This window comes from Carcharodon carcharias, chromosome 14 (genome assembly GCF_017639515.1).
Source record: "Carcharodon carcharias isolate sCarCar2 chromosome 14, sCarCar2.pri, whole genome shotgun sequence".
Taxonomy (NCBI): Eukaryota; Metazoa; Chordata; class Chondrichthyes; order Lamniformes; family Lamnidae; genus Carcharodon; species Carcharodon carcharias.
Genome location: NC_054480.1, coordinates 147,720,895 through 147,738,288, shown reverse-complemented (window position 1 = coordinate 147,738,288; position 17,394 = coordinate 147,720,895). Strand labels below are relative to the sequence as shown.

The following is a 17,394-nucleotide window of genomic DNA, read 5'->3' as shown; positions in this document are numbered from 1 at the left end:
CCTGGATGAGCGCAGCTCCCACAACGCTCAAGAAGCTTGACACGATGCAGGGCAAAGCATCCCACTTGACTGGCACCCAGTCCTGGCACCTTAAACATTCACTCCTTCCATCACCAATGCAGAGTAGCAGCAGTGTTTATCATAGACAAGTTGCACTGCAGCAATTCACCAAGGCTCCTTCGACAGCACCTTCCAGACCAGTGACCTCCACCACCAGGAATGATAAGGATAGCAGATATATGGGAACACCACCATCTGCAAGTGCTCCTCCAATCCACACCCCATCCTGACTTGGAATTATATCGCTGTTCCTTCACTTTCGCTGGGTCAAAACCTTGGAACTCTCTTCCAAACAGCACTGTGGGTGTACCTACACCACATGGATTGCAGCAGTTCATGAAGACAGCTCACCACCACCTTCTCAAGGGCAATTAGGAATAGGCTGTAAATGTTGGCCTAGCCAGCGATGCCCATATCCCATGAAAGAATGGAAAAAGGAAGAATGTGCAGGGCTATGTGGAAAAGACAGAGGCAAGGCACTAGGTAAATTAGTCCTATGGACAGCTGGTGCAGAAATGTTGAGTCGAATGGATTCCCTCTATGCTGTAACAATTGTGATCAGAATGGAGAAATTTGACCTTTGCATTTCCAGGACCAGAGATTTTTCAGCAGTAATTAGAACTTAGTATGTTGTTTAAAAACCAGTTACAACGTATTCAACCAGGTGTAACTTTTCTCAGTGTTTTCACAGCGAGTCTCGTAGTGTAAAAGGGTAAGTTCTCTTCAGTTCAGTGAATTCTACTTGATTGCAATCTGGCAGTTTTCAGCTGCACATTCTATTGTAGAATTGTAGAACCACTGATAAAAGTTTTGGATCTCTGCATTTAACTGCACCTATGCAGACCCCAGATGTTACTATCAGTTTCAGCGGAGTAATGACTGTGAATGCTGACAGTTCCACCAACACTACAAAATTCAGAGTAACAGGTTCATTTTAGTTACTGCACAGTACCCAGAAATCTTTCTGCTAAATGTTTGAGTTTTGTTAATTACTTGTATAATGCGTACTGGTCCATCCAAAATTCTGTAGTTTCATTTCTTTTCTGTTCAAATAAAGTTAGTGCTCACGTATCACATGTAAAGCATCATCAATTGAGTCATTTTAAAAATATTTAATATGTAAGTGACGCAACCTTTCTACCCTTAATATTTTCAGAATTGAGCAATTTTTATGTTTCTTCCAAGGGTACAGTGACTCCTGTACGTTTAGCTGAAAAGCCTCCTTTTGGTTTATGTTCTTTCATGATCAGTGGTATGTCTGTCCCTCCGAAGTGAAACCTGAAAAGTTAAAATTGCACACCAGCTTATTTTCTTCTTTATTTTCATTAAAAATGATTTCAAAAGTTATAGATACCTTACATACTATAGCTATGTTATATTTTCTGGTACGGGCCCATACATTAGCAGGTTTATTGAATTCAGTTTCACAACATGACCTGGTGTGATTTAAGCTTTAGGACCTCTTGGTGCTTTTCTCTCCGTTTCATAATCAGTACACTACCATATCCCCTTGATTAAAAAGAGCCACCAACTTGTTACTCTTTGTTAGTTTATACAACAATATTCATAGCTGCAGATGGAAAATGTTGGCTTGCAAACGTTCCACCGATAGTTCGTTCAACATTAACGGCACTAGCTTGACATTTTTTTACTTTTTAAAATTTTGGGACCTTCTTTCTGAAAATGAGGACAGACCTTTAGGAGTTTTTCTACATGTTCAGTTTAGTTTCCTAAGTATTTAATTGAAACTAGGTTGGAATATGTGAGATGACTTTTTTTTGTAAATAACTCAATGGAAGTGAAATGATAATACTGAAGAATCTCAATTAGTGAAAATCATTTGATGCTATAGGAACTAGCCTGGATGATCTTTTACCCTGCTTCAAATGGTGATGCTTCAAGTGGTTAATATGCTGCCCACGCCATAATACGGCAGGTGTGCGCAGACAGGACGGGGGTGGGGGGTGGGTTACATCCTTTGTGTGTGTGTGTGTGTGGTGGGGGGGGGGGGGGGCGGGGGGGTTGCCCTGTGCACATCAGGGGTACCCACAAAATTTCCTTTTTGTTCCTGGCCTTCAAAACCAGCCCCCCCACCCAACCACATCCCCTTGCCCCCCTCCCTAAGCTGCCCAATCCTTCCCTGCCCAAAAAGGCCTGATTTACCAGGCTCCAGCATTCATCTTTTCAGTAGTGGACAGTGCCCACCACTGAGCTCTGGTACTGCTGGAGCTGTTGGCCAATCAGATTGGTCAGGAGCTCTCAAGGATGTGTCTCCCTCCCATTGAGGCGCAAGTTCCGCTCTCACCTAGTTTAGCCCATCTGCAGCTTGCTATGGCTGCAGGGTGAGCTACTTTCAGGTGCATTGGCTACCAACAGACTTTCCTTCTGGTAGTGGGGGGGGTGGGGGGGGCGGTGCAAGCAATCCATGCCCGTTCCTGTGAAATCCAGCCCCATGCTTAACACACCTTACCCTGTGCCTCAGCTAAATAAGTATTGGAAGCTCTCACTGCCACAAATCTATAGGAATAAAGGAGACAAGTTTTCTTTTAGTTGCTCATGTTCTAATCCCCTAGTTAGGCTATTAAACGTTGTTATAAATTTATGGATTAAACCCAGATAATTATATTTTCAACAAATCAAGTAAAAATGCTGTAGCTGAACAAGTGCAAAAACCAAGTCCATTTCTTGCTTGGAAGAATTTTTAGTATTCATATCACTTTAGCTTAAATATTCATAATGTTCAGTATTATTATATAACTATAATAATAGTTATATATTATTCAGTATAATCAGCTAATGGAATATTAAAAAGGAACAATCTTTATTAAAAAGAAATAAACATTATTCTTTACAAACATATATTATGCCAAAAATCTTATTAAAAACATTGTTATAAACTTGTGTTTAACACTAAATAATTTGCTCGGTTCTTTCTCTCTGAACAAAAAAAAAGGATTATGAAAGTCTATTTCATTATCACAGTGGCTTTTTGTTAGATATTCTAATAAGCATGCAATTGCACACTTTCTTTGCCCATGTCCCCACCATTCTATGGGTTCTCTACTACTATCTACTGCAAGTCTACTTTCACTGGTCAATATATGCATTGGGTTTCCTACAGTTCCATGCACTATAAGATTGGTCTTATCAGCAAACTCATAAATAGGGCCGTTTGCTCAGTGTACAAGCTTGATGCTGAAATAGGGCACATCAAAGCTAACCTGTGGGATAATGGCTACTCCGATCAGATCATTGCTCACTGTATATTGCACAAACTCATGAATGTGCCAGAGCATTCAGTCCTGAAAAGTGCCCAGTCTACCTCAGATTACCATGGAAGGGTAAGGTGTCTCAAAAATTTGAGCAACAGGTGAAGCTAGCCGCTTACCTGATTGAGTAAAATATAAGAGCCATCAGTCTCAAAGCCAACACCACCACGTGACCATTTTTATTGGTCTTGCAGTCACAAACTTCAGATGGGTTAATTCCAGAGCTTTCATGGTACTGATTTGGTAACTCAGCTGAGGTGCTTTCTTTCCCCACACGCCTCTAATCCCAGTATTACTTTCCAGCATCGCAGCAGACAGGTTAGACCTGTGAACACGTATTTGTGTTGTATTTTATCTATTTTAGGCAGTTGAATAGGGGGCCAGTGTCATCAGATTGTCCAAGTGTTTATACCTGCCCTGCTGTTCAAGCAACCGATAATGATTGCATTCAGCCAAGGTTAAGAGATTATAAAAAACAAGTTATATCTTTTTAACGTACTTTTTGATTGATTATCACCCAATTTATTTACGATATCTTTTATTATTGTCATTTCCATCTGTACAGGACAAATACTCAATTAAAATTTATATTTTAAAAATTAGACACACTGGGTATTGTACCAAATGATTTTGTTATCTAAAATCAAAAGCCTAAATATTTGCCATTGTTTTACAGTCCCACAGGTAGCAGCAGGTATGCTTCATCTGCAGAACTGAGCCAGGGCAGTTCCCAGCTCAGTGAGGAGTTTGATCCAGATAATGAGAGCCTGCAAGGCTCAGACATTGATGATGAACGTGATGGGGATTCTTACCACTCCTGCCACAGCTCAGTGAGCTGTCAGAAAGAATCCTTGGACTGGGACAAAGAAGATAATGAACCACAGGAGATTTATAGTGAACCTGACGAGTTCCAGAAGGAGGAGGAGGAAATTTACGAGGAAAAACCTAAAGAGGAGGAAGAAGTTGCTGCTCCGATTGAAATTATACCTGAAACTGAGATACCTCCTGAGCAGGTTGAAGGAAAACAACTAGAACCGTAAGAATTTTAAAATGTTTGAAGCTGCTATATACTTTAAAGATAATCAATTGTTAGGGAGTGATGTTCCCAAATGTGACACAATGAGTAGATGAATCACATTATGACTGACAGTACATAAATTGTGCTTAAAATAATTTCAGTTGTTTAGTTATCATGCAACATTGGAAAATATAGGTTGGTGGATTATATTCAGCCATGCTACTTTCCAATAATTGTATCCAGTTAAGGACCAGTAACATTTTTTCTAAAGTAGCCAAGTAAGATTGATTTAAGAAAAAATAGGAAGCATTGCAATGTGGACTTGCCCCTCCTTTTTTCTGCAACTTCAATTCTTGCATTACATTCTTGAACTGTAATCCTTTTAATCTTGAGTTTCTATGCAGCCCCTCTCTCTCTCTCTTTGGTGTATCTCACCTGATAGTAGAGCTTTCAGACCTTTTTGTTCCATCCTTTTCAACTTACACATTCTTCAGTTTGCTATTGCTTTCCCTATTTTTAAAGGTACATTCGCAGTGTGATGTAAATGCAGCCTGAATGATCTTGGATTGAAGTAGAGTAAAAGTTTGCTTCATCCAGGACAGTTTGGTTTGCACTCAAGTTTATTGTTCGTGTGATTCTGACCACAAGCAAACTTTAAACTCATAGCGTGAATGCACTGTAAATATATGCTCAAATCCAACCTTTTGAGTGCCTTCAGCCAATTTGTCTTATATATCCTCAACTGCTTTGTCCATATCTCTCCAACGTTTCGGGGTGTTTAATTATGTTAAAGATGTTGCACAAATATAGTTTGTTACTGCAATTGGATAATTATTAGAGAAGGTCAAATAAAGTGAAAAGTGATTAAGTATTAATTTACTAAAGCATTGAAGGTAAAAGGATTTTTTTCATTAAAATGTGTTTTTTTTATGCTAAACAACAGAAACAGGGCAAAAGACTGAATGATGTGGTCAAAATTATACTGCTTTAAAAGTTTGTAATAATCTGTAACAAGTAAACTCTGAAAACATTCAACTGATTTCAGGAGTTGCAACAATACATAGTCTCCTTCAAAGGTCCAATGGCTTTAATATTGCTTGAAGCAATACAGACACAAAGGTCCTCAAGTTGATGTCTGGTAACTGAAGTCTTAGCTAATTAAAGGGATTAGAGAACTGAAAACTAACCAGGTTCCCACTGCTATCCAGTAAGTTTCTGGAAAGAATGTGTGTACATGAAGATCAGATGAGAATGGGACACAAATCCACAATTGAGCACTCTACATTTACTATGAAGGTGCACACCTAAAGATTGCTATTTGAGTGAGTCCTGAGAGAGTTATTGGTGCTCGCTGAATAACACTCTTGCAAAAGTCAGCACCTTGAAGAAAGGAGAAAAATGGAATGGGCAGAAAAAAATTGTAGAGTGAAATGTCTTGAGATATCTTTGACAAAACAAAATGATAATTATATATAATCATGCTTGTATTGCTTAGTAGAATTCACAGTGAAAATTTAAATGAGATATTTCATTCTGCAAAAGAGTTATTTTAATTATTTTTATCATACCATTGTTACCTCTTTAGTTACAGAAATGAGGAGGATGGACATTCTAATATATCTAGGGCCAAAGCCAATTGGATTCGAGCTTTTAACAAAGTTCGTATGCAGATTCAAGAGGTAAGTCTGCTTTTTTTCACTGAGTGAGACAATCCTTGGTTTTCTTCGTCAACATTGGAAAAATTACTTCACTGTGGAAAATAACTGCAATCTATCAGAAATATATTGCATTGGCAACAGGATATTTATGGAATTGTAGAATTAAGCATTGAAAATAGATGCATCGATCAATATCAAATCTGTTAATTAACTTAAAATGGATAACAAACCAACAAATGGAAAAACAAATTGGTTACTTAAAGCAGAAATATAGAACACTGACAGTTTTCGAATTTCTACAACTATGAATAGTGGCCGAGTAATTCTTTTCAATCTTGCTTATTCACTTGTAATTAGAATTAACGCAGCACTTTGGACTGAAATTGGTTTGTGTTCCCCTGCCCCTTCATTCTTCCCCCAACATTGTTCCCCTGCGCCCCCGCCGCCGCTCCTAATGCTCATAATCCATATCATAGGGTTTTCTTTCTCATCAATGTCGCTTTGGGGAAAACTGAGCAGAACCCAAATACTTTTTCATGGGGAGGGAATATTTTAGGAATATTTTAAGTTATTTTGAATGCTGCCAATTTCAGAAATCCATTCTTAGGCTGGGAACTTGTTTCTAGACGGCAGTCATTTTAGTCATAGTTTATGCATAATCTTTGGAGACCAAAGAAATAGTGGATAATCACTCAAAAAATGACAGGTTCAGACTCTTGGGGAATTTTTACTTGCCAAAGCACTGGAAGGGTTCAGTAATCTGCAGGAAATATGGAAGATCTGGATTTCCCCATATGCTTAACTCCACAACATTGCAACCTTATGCTCCAACCACATCCCCACCTGGAGGTTGGCCTGATTGACTGATTAATCTGATTAGTTGCTTATGTTGGTGTTCAAAATTAAGTAATTGGAGTTGAAATAACATCCAGCCAATCTTATTGAATGCCTTTTGATTTTGCTGACTAACTCTTGATAATCTTTTAAATGAAAACCAAATCAACAAAATTGGGATAAATCAGGCACAGCCCCTAATTCAGGTCAGCTGTAAAACCAAGAACAAAGTTTAAAGGAAACTTACAAACTTTAAATCAAAATGTGATTAAAGGGGTCAACAAAACACCCCAGTCCCCGCGGTGCCCACCGAGCACGGAAGGCCTTGAGAGTGCCAGCAGACACCGCGTGCTCCTTCTCCAGGGACATGCGGCAGCGAATGTAGCCACGGAAGAGGGATCAACATGCAAGCAGCAAACCTCTATTGAAGTGCTTTAGGCAACATCTGTATTGAAGTACGTTGGAAAGTGTAATTATTAAGGAGTACAGAGAGTATTAAAATCAGCTCTATTGTGAAATAATGAGCATTGACAAATTATTATTAAGAATATCAAGTATGTTGCGTTTTGCAAGTAAATTTGTTCTTTTTTCATAGGCACAGCTTGGGGAAGGAGTTGGTGATCTACCCAAGCCGCTTTGGTTTAAAGGAGGGTGAGTATAATTTCATTAATTAGAGTGTAGCAGAAATTGTACTTTATATGGATTGAATACATTAACATTAAAATGTTTTATAATTTTTGAATTTCTCCACACTAAAAAGTACTTTGGTGGTAGACACATTTATAATCCATGTAGTGTACAGGAAGCCTAATCCTGAGGGAAAATTTGTTATTGTGCTCCCATTTTGTTCTCAGAATGCAAGTCTCTGAAGTGTATTTTAGCTTTGTAATATAATGTTGTTTTTCAGAGTGGGCCACAAATACTTATTTGTTGGTACTAGATATGATGATCAGAAAAGTGACATATTTTGATGGATAACCAGTGTTTGCTTTCCAAGTTAGTTAAATTTTTAGAAACTCTTGGTTCCTTTAGGAAGAAAAATTAACTATGTAGGTTGTGGTACGTTTTCAACTTGTCACTCCAGCATAAAACATGGATTGTGGATCAGCTACTCGTTATAGAATCTACCCGAATTGCTTTTCCATTGATTTCAGTGAGAATAATAATTGGGTAGTTTCCATATTGGGAGGTCAGTCTGCAACGGCTGTTTACATCTGGGAGGCAAGTTGAAAACTCTACTCAAGTGTGTTTTTGGTGTGGAGAACTTTGTTGCTGGAGATTTTGCTGTTGCAGAACACCTGCATACTGCAAAGAAAACCTGAAAAACAGTGGAAAACCTCAATTATTATCAAATTGAGAACAGCTTAATTTTCTTCAAGGTAGGAATCAAGTGAATGCAGGGCAGTTTCTAAACTGAATCTATAGCCTGTTATCATACAGCCTAATAAGCTATATTTTAGAAGTGCCTAGGAAAAGTTAATTATCTGGAGTTGAGAGAATATTTAGATACATTTACCCTTTAGAAATATTCAAATTCACCAATCTCTTTCCTGAGTTATATATGTCAGTAAAATACTCAGGTGCATTTCAGTCCCTGCTTGTCCAATTTGTTAATATGATTCAATGGAAACTGACCAGTTAGGGAATAACAGCATTGATTTGTCATTTTCCCATTTCTCAAGCAGTCAATGAGCTGCATATTCATCAAGCCATAATGCAGCTGTGCAGTAAGGAACTTGAATGCACAGACAATGGCTGGCTCAAACATTTACAAAATGACCCTGTTATCCAATTTAAGTATAACTGTCCCCTTGATGGCAGATGAGAAACCTTTTCATAAAGACCAAACTTGGATCAAGGCAGTCTTAGTGTGGATTAATGCAAGCCTAATATTGGATCAGAAGCTCAAAAAGCAATGAAGAATGCAAGATTAGCCATTGGAGTAATATGGAAATGAATCTGATGTTTTAAGTCCATGAAAAGATTATCACAGGGCCACATTTTGCCCTAATTGACACAGATATAATTATGTAATAAATACACAAAAATATTGCTGGGTTTTTTATAAGACTTGACTACGGCAGAACTCATGTCACGTTCACAGTTAAATGCACAAGTGATACTGGTTTGGGCAGCATAACAATGAAGCCCCTGGCAACTTCTGAACAAATGATATTGACCTAAATGGACATGCTGACTGTGGAAGACTTTCCTATTAAGAAGATGGAAATATTAAATGGATCACAATCATGCTGGCTTCTCCCAGTTTGAGTGATTGTCACCATGTATGTCTTATGCTTTTACATCGTGAAAGGAAAAGCCGTTCATCATTACTTGGAAAGGCACTGATGAATTGGAAAAGTGCACTTGTGGTCTCCTTAATTTATTTTGTACTCTGTAGATGACAATACAGGAAGCAGTAGTCTACTGCCAGGATTGGAGCAGCGCAGTACACCACATCACTCAGTGTCTTTCACTTTAGCATCAGCCCATGTATTAGCAATTCAGGATTTAGATTGTGAAAGTTAAGAACATGTACTGGATGTTACACGACATAATGTGTAAAAAGGATAGAAGATGAGAAAGTGGTAGAAGAACTGGGCAGTTGCTAAGCAGCAGGTGCAAAAGGGAGGATGGTGCAGATTGCCTTTTCCTTGGCTTTGACTTTGCGGCCAGCAGTGAAGTGATGGTGCTTGCTATTGACCTTGAAGAAAGCAGTCCACAAAAGTATAGTGATCACTGTGATTTGTATTTCACCTTTCCCGACATTAGTTTCATTCTGGTGCCAGCTGTGTGGGATCTCTGGTGTCATCAGGCAAGCTAAGCAGCCAAAAATGATGAAACATTTTCTTGTATAGCAAACCAGGAAATAACAAGTAGGTTTTATATTCACTTTTTATAATCATACAGAAAGCAAAATAAAGATTAGGACATAAGCATTAAGGTAGAATTTGAAATACCATACTTTTAAAGAAAAATTATTTAAAAAATTTATAGAATCTTGAACATGGATTAGAGAAAGTTGACATTACATAAATATAAAATTAGCTTTTCAGGACCAGAGAGGTTGTTCATTAATAGTTATGACTTTGTATGTCATTAGAAACTCAGTTACAGCTCATTCAACAAGGTGTAACTTTTTCCAGGGTTCTCCCAGTGAGACTAATGGCATCAAAAAGTGGAATTTCATGTCAAATCAGCAATTTCTAATGAATTTCCATCTGTGAGGACTTCAACTGTGCAGCCTATGGAGTGGTAGGGAATCCAGGATTTCTGCATTTGCAGATGCCAGAAGTTGCTGTCAATTTTACAAGATTGTGACTGCTAACAGTTTCATTGTCCTTAATTGCAAAATCTAGCTTTCCCACATCCCATAGAATGCTAATTAAATACCTGGAAAATGTGAAGATATGCCTTGATGTAATTCTTGTGATAAGGGGAAAGATGGATAAACAATTCCCTGATGCAAAGTTTACTTTTGATAAATGCTCCCACTGCATTGTAGTGTCTGTGGCCTTTGATTAACATGTATCTTTTTGCAAAGGGTTCAGAAACTTTTGAATGTGCTTCCTGAGGAGAGATCTTCCCAAATGTGTTTGCAAGCGTGTGTACAGACACATCTGACTGAGCTTTAGACTTTCAGGGACCATCCCTGAAAGCAAGAGCACAAGGGACCCAAAAGCCGAATCCTCACATTGCTGAAGGGCTGTGTGGGGGTGGGTAATGGTCGTCACCACTTAAATTAGAGGGAACAGCATCTTATGAGCAGCAGCAGTTTTCAATTTCTGGTCCTTCACGAAGAGGAGCAGTTACTATGGGCCAGCCTACCCTAGCCACTGGTTGATGTTCGTGGGCACTCTAGAGAGACTCATTTGGGGGTAAAACTTACATACACAGTTACTACCTTAAATAAACATTGCATATAGGAACTACTCAACATAAGTTTTGAACATGGATTAGTGCTTGGTACAGCAGTAGTGCCTAAACTAAGAGAGCATGATTTGTAGCCTGTAGGGATCTAGAATGTGAACCATCTACTTGCACACTTATGTCCCACTCATTTGAAAGTTTGAAGAAGTTCACAAATTTTATCTTCATAATTTAAATGCCCTTCATGTGGGCATTATGCCCATTTATGGCTCATAGAGCAGCTGCAGTCATGTTAAAGACTCTGAGTGAATGTACGCCAAGTGCTTAACTGAGACTTGATGAATGATTGCATTACATGACCTACGTTGTCAAAGCGTACAAGTGCCTGATTTAGTTCCAGTTCATAATGTTCTAGAAGAAGGCATTGATGATTGATGTAACCAGCATCACATGCATTTGGCCCTTAGTAGAAGATTGTGCCTTACTAAGTGGAATGTGAAGGTTTGCCCAACAAGAAACCACATTAGTATCTCATACTTCATGTTAAGCTACAGTTTCATATAACCAATGAGTTTGAAAATCAAAACCATGAATGATGGTAAACGTATGTGAGGGTGAAAAATGGCAGCAAGATGATCACCCAAATACCTGCCAAAAGCAGACGTTTTATTTCAGATGGTGTAGTCGCTGATATTTAGGGTATATTTTGCTGTGTGGCCATGCAAAAACATTTAAAGTGCCTATGAACTCAAAAAATAATAGAGTACATTGATTCCCACTATTACTTTAATGACCCACCATTGGATGAGCGGAGTTAGAATGGGAAATTAACATTGTCAGTCCAGGAAGGCCAACGCTGGAACATGTTTTGAAGCTTAAAAAAAATACTGAAGCAATTATAGAAATATTAGGATAAAATGGAATGGTAAATTTGGTCATTTTAAAGCCAGTTGATTTATCTACAAATAGAGTTTGGTATGCAAGTATGCTATTAATACACTGCAGCTTTAGCAGCCATTAACAGAATTACAAATTGGTCATGTGTTGAAAATTAATTGAGGAGGTTATGTACCAGAACTTGGATGGCAATTTTGAGCTCAAACCAAAACTGACTAGTTTCTATTAATTGTATTTTTGTTTAATATTATTTTATGTGAGCTTCAAAGATGAATTTGGAAAGATGGTGAATCTGGAAAACAATCATTAAAAATGTAACTTTACTAGTAAATGTCATTTTAAATTGGAGGAGTTTCAAAACTGGTCTCTCAATTATTGACAATGTGCCCCTTCAATACCTATAAAATAGATTCAAGAAGTACTGGTATTTTCATTTCTTTACCTCAGTATATGCAGTATGCACCATTGGTAATATTGTTTACATTCTTTTCTGTATTGTATAGGATTACTGGTCAGGCCACAAGGCGTTCTTTTCTCTCACTGTGTACTCGTATTTCACTTTACTATTGCTGTCTTTTCTAGGCCTGGCGGTGGGCTTTACAGTATTGACAGTATGCCAGATCTTCGAAAGAAAAAACCCAAAAATCTTGTTAGTGATTTGGTGAGACATCTCTTTTCTCCCACAGTGACCTGCCACCCTGCTCTGAAGCATCTGATAGTCATGGAATTGTGCCTGTTGCCTTGCTTGCTAGTAATTCTCTCTGTTCCTTTTTTTTTATCTATGTTTACTTTTGTTTTTGTTTTCTTTTGTCTTCTGTTTCACTTGTAACTGTAGGGGAGCAGCGGTTAAATTTCTGCGTAGCATTGACAGCATGCCTGACATTAAGCCTCGGCGTAAATCCCTCCCACTGGTCAGCGACCTGGTGAGAAATTCCTTGACTGCTATATTCAAGGGAGGGCATTACAATATCAACATGCAGCTAGTTTTGTTCAGTATTATACGGGCCTCTGGGTTCAGCACTAGACTGAAAGACTTTGGTTTCTAATATTTTAGCACAGTTTTAATTAATGAATAACATTTTTGTTCCACTAGCACTTAATCTGGTCCTGTGCATAAAATCTCCATTCTAGCTGATAAAACATAGCTAAATGCATTGAACATAGACAACCAAGTATAAAATAGTTCTCCCCAGAGCTCTCTCTTGCATTTACTAAGAAGCTGAATTTGCTTGAATTCACTTTCAGAACGGTTGAATGCAATGTAGATTTTGTTTAAGAAGTTCATAAAATATAAACAGCAAATTAGAAACCAAAGTTCTTAAATATTGCTTCACTTTCTATTGTTTTTCTAGTTATATTTTTTTCAAAGATATTTTGCCACATTTTCTGTTTGTGCTGCCTCTATCAGAGTTTTTTATTGCCTGTTAATTTGTTTATTCAGTCCTGCAGTCTGACCCCGAAGCCCGTAATCGCTTTCTCTGTGTGACGTTAGTGTAAAAGTTTTATTCAAGTTCAAATTCTTGCATCAGCAGGCTTGAAAAGTTCCATACCCTGATCAAATTTTTTACTTTAAAGAATGCTGTATTACATCTTCTGCCAACTGAAGTTATTGTAGGGCATTAAGCTGAATCCATCAATAGTGGCTGGTTAAAAAAAAATTAAATAGTTAAATTCATTGAAAAATTAGCATTAACTGATTTCACTTATCTGCTAAGCGTTAAGATAGACCTTGCCGATATAAAATGAAAAATTATTATTTAGAAAGCCTGTTTTAATATCCCAAGAAACTTTATAAAGTAATATGATGAAAAATGCTTAATTTTGATTCAATGTTTAAAGAATGTTTGACCTCTTGGAATTAATCCAAAAACCCTGGATGTAGCCTGGAATTGGAGATGAGAGAGTAAGTGATCATGCATCAAAGTGGTTTGATTGTTAAGCAGTACTTACACAAAAACATGCAAATTTCTAAGTTACCATTTTTAAGTTGTGATAACTGCATGCAATCAAGATTTATGGAAGCAAGTGAAATGCTTCTGATCATGAATTGTGGTTATTTGGAAACAAGAATGTGAAATAGCATGGGTGCAGTATTAAGTCTGTTCAACATGAGACAGATGAGCCGACATGTGTAGAAGACCTCGTGTGCAATGGCACAGGAGTTGGAGCATCAGGGCACTGTGTACCCAAGACATTTAAAAATGTGTGTTTGGGAAGACTATACCTAAACAAAGAAGCATCTCATGCTTGGGAGTTCTACAACTAGGGAGTAATAGCCAGATAGTATTATCAATGCAAGTTAAAGCGCATATTGTATTGAGGCCTAAATAATTTGGCCTTTCCCAACACTACCTGGAAATATTACCATGATCAGTTGTTATACATAATAAAAATAGAAAATGCTGTAAAAACTCAGCAGGTCTGGCAGTGAGAAACAGAGTCACTGTTTCGAGTCCGATATGACTCCTCTTTGGAACTGGAGAGAAGTGGAAATATGATGGGTTTTACGCTGTTGAAAAAGGGGGAGGGGCAGTGAAGCAAAATAGAAAGTCAGGAATAGGTTAGCAAGCAGCAGAGATTAAACGACAAAGATGTCATGGAACACCAGACAAAGGGAGTGGTAATGATAATATGAAAGACTAAAGTTTTAGTCCAAAGTAGATGTTAATAGCAGAATAAAGGTCAGCACTGCCTGAAAGCAAAATAGCAGATGGTGTTAATAACAGAAAAAGGGTCTGAAAGCAAAAAGATGAGAACATGATACAGACGGGCACCTGTGGCTGGGTGTGGGGAATTCAAAATGGAGGACAGACTTCATCACCTGATGTTGTTGGACACAGTGTTTGAGTCCAGAAAGCTGTAAAGTGTACAATTGGAAGAGGTGTTCCTTCAGCTCCAACAAAAGATGACCAAACAATAATTAAGAGGGAGAAAATAAACTTTGAGGGTAAACTACCAAGTAATATAAAAACAGACAGTAAGAGCTTCTTGAACTACATAAAAAGGAAGAGAGAGGCCAAAGTGAACATAGGCCCCTTCGAGAATGAGGCTGGGGAAATAATAATGGGGAACCAGGAAATGGCAGAGGAGTTGAATAAATGTTGCATCAGTCTTCATAGTAGAAGACATAATAGCATTCCAAAAATACTAAATAATCAAGGGGCAAAAGTGGGGGAGGAAATAAATACAATAACTCACTAGAGAAAAAGTAATAGGGAAACTAATGGGGCTAAAGGCTGATGAGTCCCCTGGACTTGATGGATTGCATCCTAGGATATTAAAGGAAGTAGCTACATAAATAGTGGATTTACTGGTAGTAATCTTCCAAGAATTCTTAGATTCTGGAAAGTTCTCAGAGGATTGGAAAACTGCCAAAGTAACACCCTTATTCAAAAGGGGAGGGAGACAAAAAACAGGTGATTATAGGCCAGCTAGCTTAACATCCGTCATTGGGAAAATGTTAGAGTATTATAAAGGGTGTAATAGCAGAGCATTTAGAAATGCATAATATAATCAAGCAGAGTCAGCATGGCTTCATGAAGGGGAAATCATGCCTGACAAATTTATTAGAATTCTTTGAGGAGGTAACAAGCAGGATAGTTAATGGGGAATCAGTAGATGTAATATATTTGGATTTCCAAAAGGCCTTCGATTAGGTACTACGCATAAGGCTACTTAATAAGACAAGAGCCCATGGTGTTGGGGGTAGTATATTAACATGGATAGAGGATTGGCTCACCAATAGAAGACAAAGTTGGGATAAGGGGGCATTTTCAGGATGGCAACCTGTAACTAGTGGAGTGCCACAGAGATCAGTGTTGGGGCCACAATTATTTACAATATATATTAATGACTCGGATGAGGGAAGTGAATGTACTATTGCCAAGTTTGCGAATGACACAAAAATAGATAGGATTTGGGGGTCCTTGTGCAAGAATCACAAAAAGTTAGCATACAAGTTTGGCAGGTAATGGGGAAAGTAAATGGAATGTTGGCCTTTATTTCAAAGGGAACGGAGTATAAAAATATGGAAGTCTTGCTAAAACTATACAAGGCACTAGTTAGACCATACCTAGGATACTGTGAACAGTTTTGCTCCCCTTATCTAAGGAAAGATATACTGGCATTGGAGGCAGTCCAGAGAAAATTCACTAGGTTGATCCCAGGTATGGAGGCATTTTGTTATAATGAGAGGTTGAGTAGGTTGGGCCTGTACTCATTGGAGTTTAGAAGAATGAGAAGCGACCTTATTGAAACATATAAGATTCTTAGGGGGCTTGACAGTGTAGATGCTGAGAGGTTGTTTCCCCTTGTGGGAAAGCCTAGGACCGGGCGGCCTAATCTCAGAGTAAGGGTCAGCCATTTAAGACCGAAATGAGGAAGAATTTCTTCTAAGGGTAGTGAATCTGTGGAATTCTTTACTGCAGAGGGCTGTGGAGGCTGGGTCATTAAGTATATATAAGGCTGAGATAGTCAGTTACAAAACCGAGGGTTATGGGGAGAAGGCAGGAAAGTGGAGGTGAGGATTATTAGATCAGACATAATCTCATTGAATGGCGGAGCAGACTTGATGGGCTGAATGGCCTACTTCTGCCCCTGCGCTTTATGGTATATTTCTCATATGGTGTTGGGCTTCACTGCAACATTGTAGGAGGCCGAGGACAGAAATATGAGCGTGAGAGTAAGAAGGTGCATCGAAATGGCAAGCAACAGGAAGGTCGGGATCATACTTGCAAACTGAGCAAATTCCACAAAGCGGTCACCCAATCTGGGTTTGGTCTCCCCAGTGTAGAAGAGACAGCATTGTGAGCAGTGAAAATAGACTTTATTGAAAGAAGTTCAAGTAAATTGCTGCTTCACCTGGAAGGAGTGTTTGTGGCCTTGGACAGTGAGGAGGGAGGAGGTAATGGGGCAGATGTTACACCTCCTACGATTGCATGAGAGCCGTTTTACAGTTCAGTTCACTACTGCGGTTATAACACGGCTAGGATCTTTTGGTTCGACAGTGTCATGCAGGTAAGCTTATATAGGCCAAGCAATTGTTTTCTTGTCTGGCATTCCTTGAGTACAGGGAACCATCTATTGCCTTTTTTGCAGTGTACCATAACGCCTTCCCTTTTAGCATTTGATAAGGTAACTGCTCATGTAGCATGCTGATGGTATGCAATCACAGGCATAAAACTATGCAAGTAACTACTCACTTTGGGCAAGCTGATGTCTTGATGGAATCAAAAATTCCACAACTATTCTAAATGTAACATAGATTGCTCCAGGAGATATAGACCACATGCTGAACACTTATGCCAACACTTTTACTACACTCTATACTTGTCACAAAAGATTATAATAAGGCACTTTCTAATGGAGTACCTTTTGAAGCGTTAAACAAATGTGGGTGCCTTGTAGCATGAGTCACAATAAATTGTTTCAGTCATTGTCATGTGTTGCATGTATCACAAAGAGGTATTTCCATACTGGGTAAAGGTGAACAGGAGCCATAAAAAAAAGCCCTTAGGGGTTGGTGATGACATTGACCTTCTTGCAGAGGATCATTGAAATAGCATACATGCAGCATTAGGTGAAGCTTCACAAATCAAACCCAATCTCAACATTTTTTTTAAAAGTTTTTTTTTGTGCAAACAAAGACGCAGAAAGTTTGAATTTATAAATAAATGTGCGGCCTTGATCCATCACTGACTCCATTATCATTGCCATATGGCTATCGGGATGGTTGTGAACTGGATGGATTGTGGTCTTTTCCTCACCTAGCAATTTCTATGTTCCCAAC

At 38.4% G+C, this 17,394-nt stretch overlaps 1 protein-coding gene across 1 annotated transcript in view; it reads left to right on the top strand.

Annotated features, from left to right (window-relative positions):
- The window catches only part of LOC121287635 (protein unc-13 homolog A-like), a 298,606-nt gene that overhangs the window by 86,578 nt on the left and 194,634 nt on the right, over nucleotides 1-17,394 (top strand). Inside the window, exons 8-11 of the mRNA XM_041205568.1 lie at nucleotides 4,006-4,365; nucleotides 5,933-6,026; nucleotides 7,435-7,490; nucleotides 12,189-12,267. Of these exons, the coding sequence (XP_041061502.1) occupies nucleotides 4,006-4,365; nucleotides 5,933-6,026; nucleotides 7,435-7,490; nucleotides 12,189-12,267 (589 nt within the window). The remainder of the gene's footprint in view (nucleotides 1-4,005; nucleotides 4,366-5,932; nucleotides 6,027-7,434; nucleotides 7,491-12,188; nucleotides 12,268-17,394) is intronic.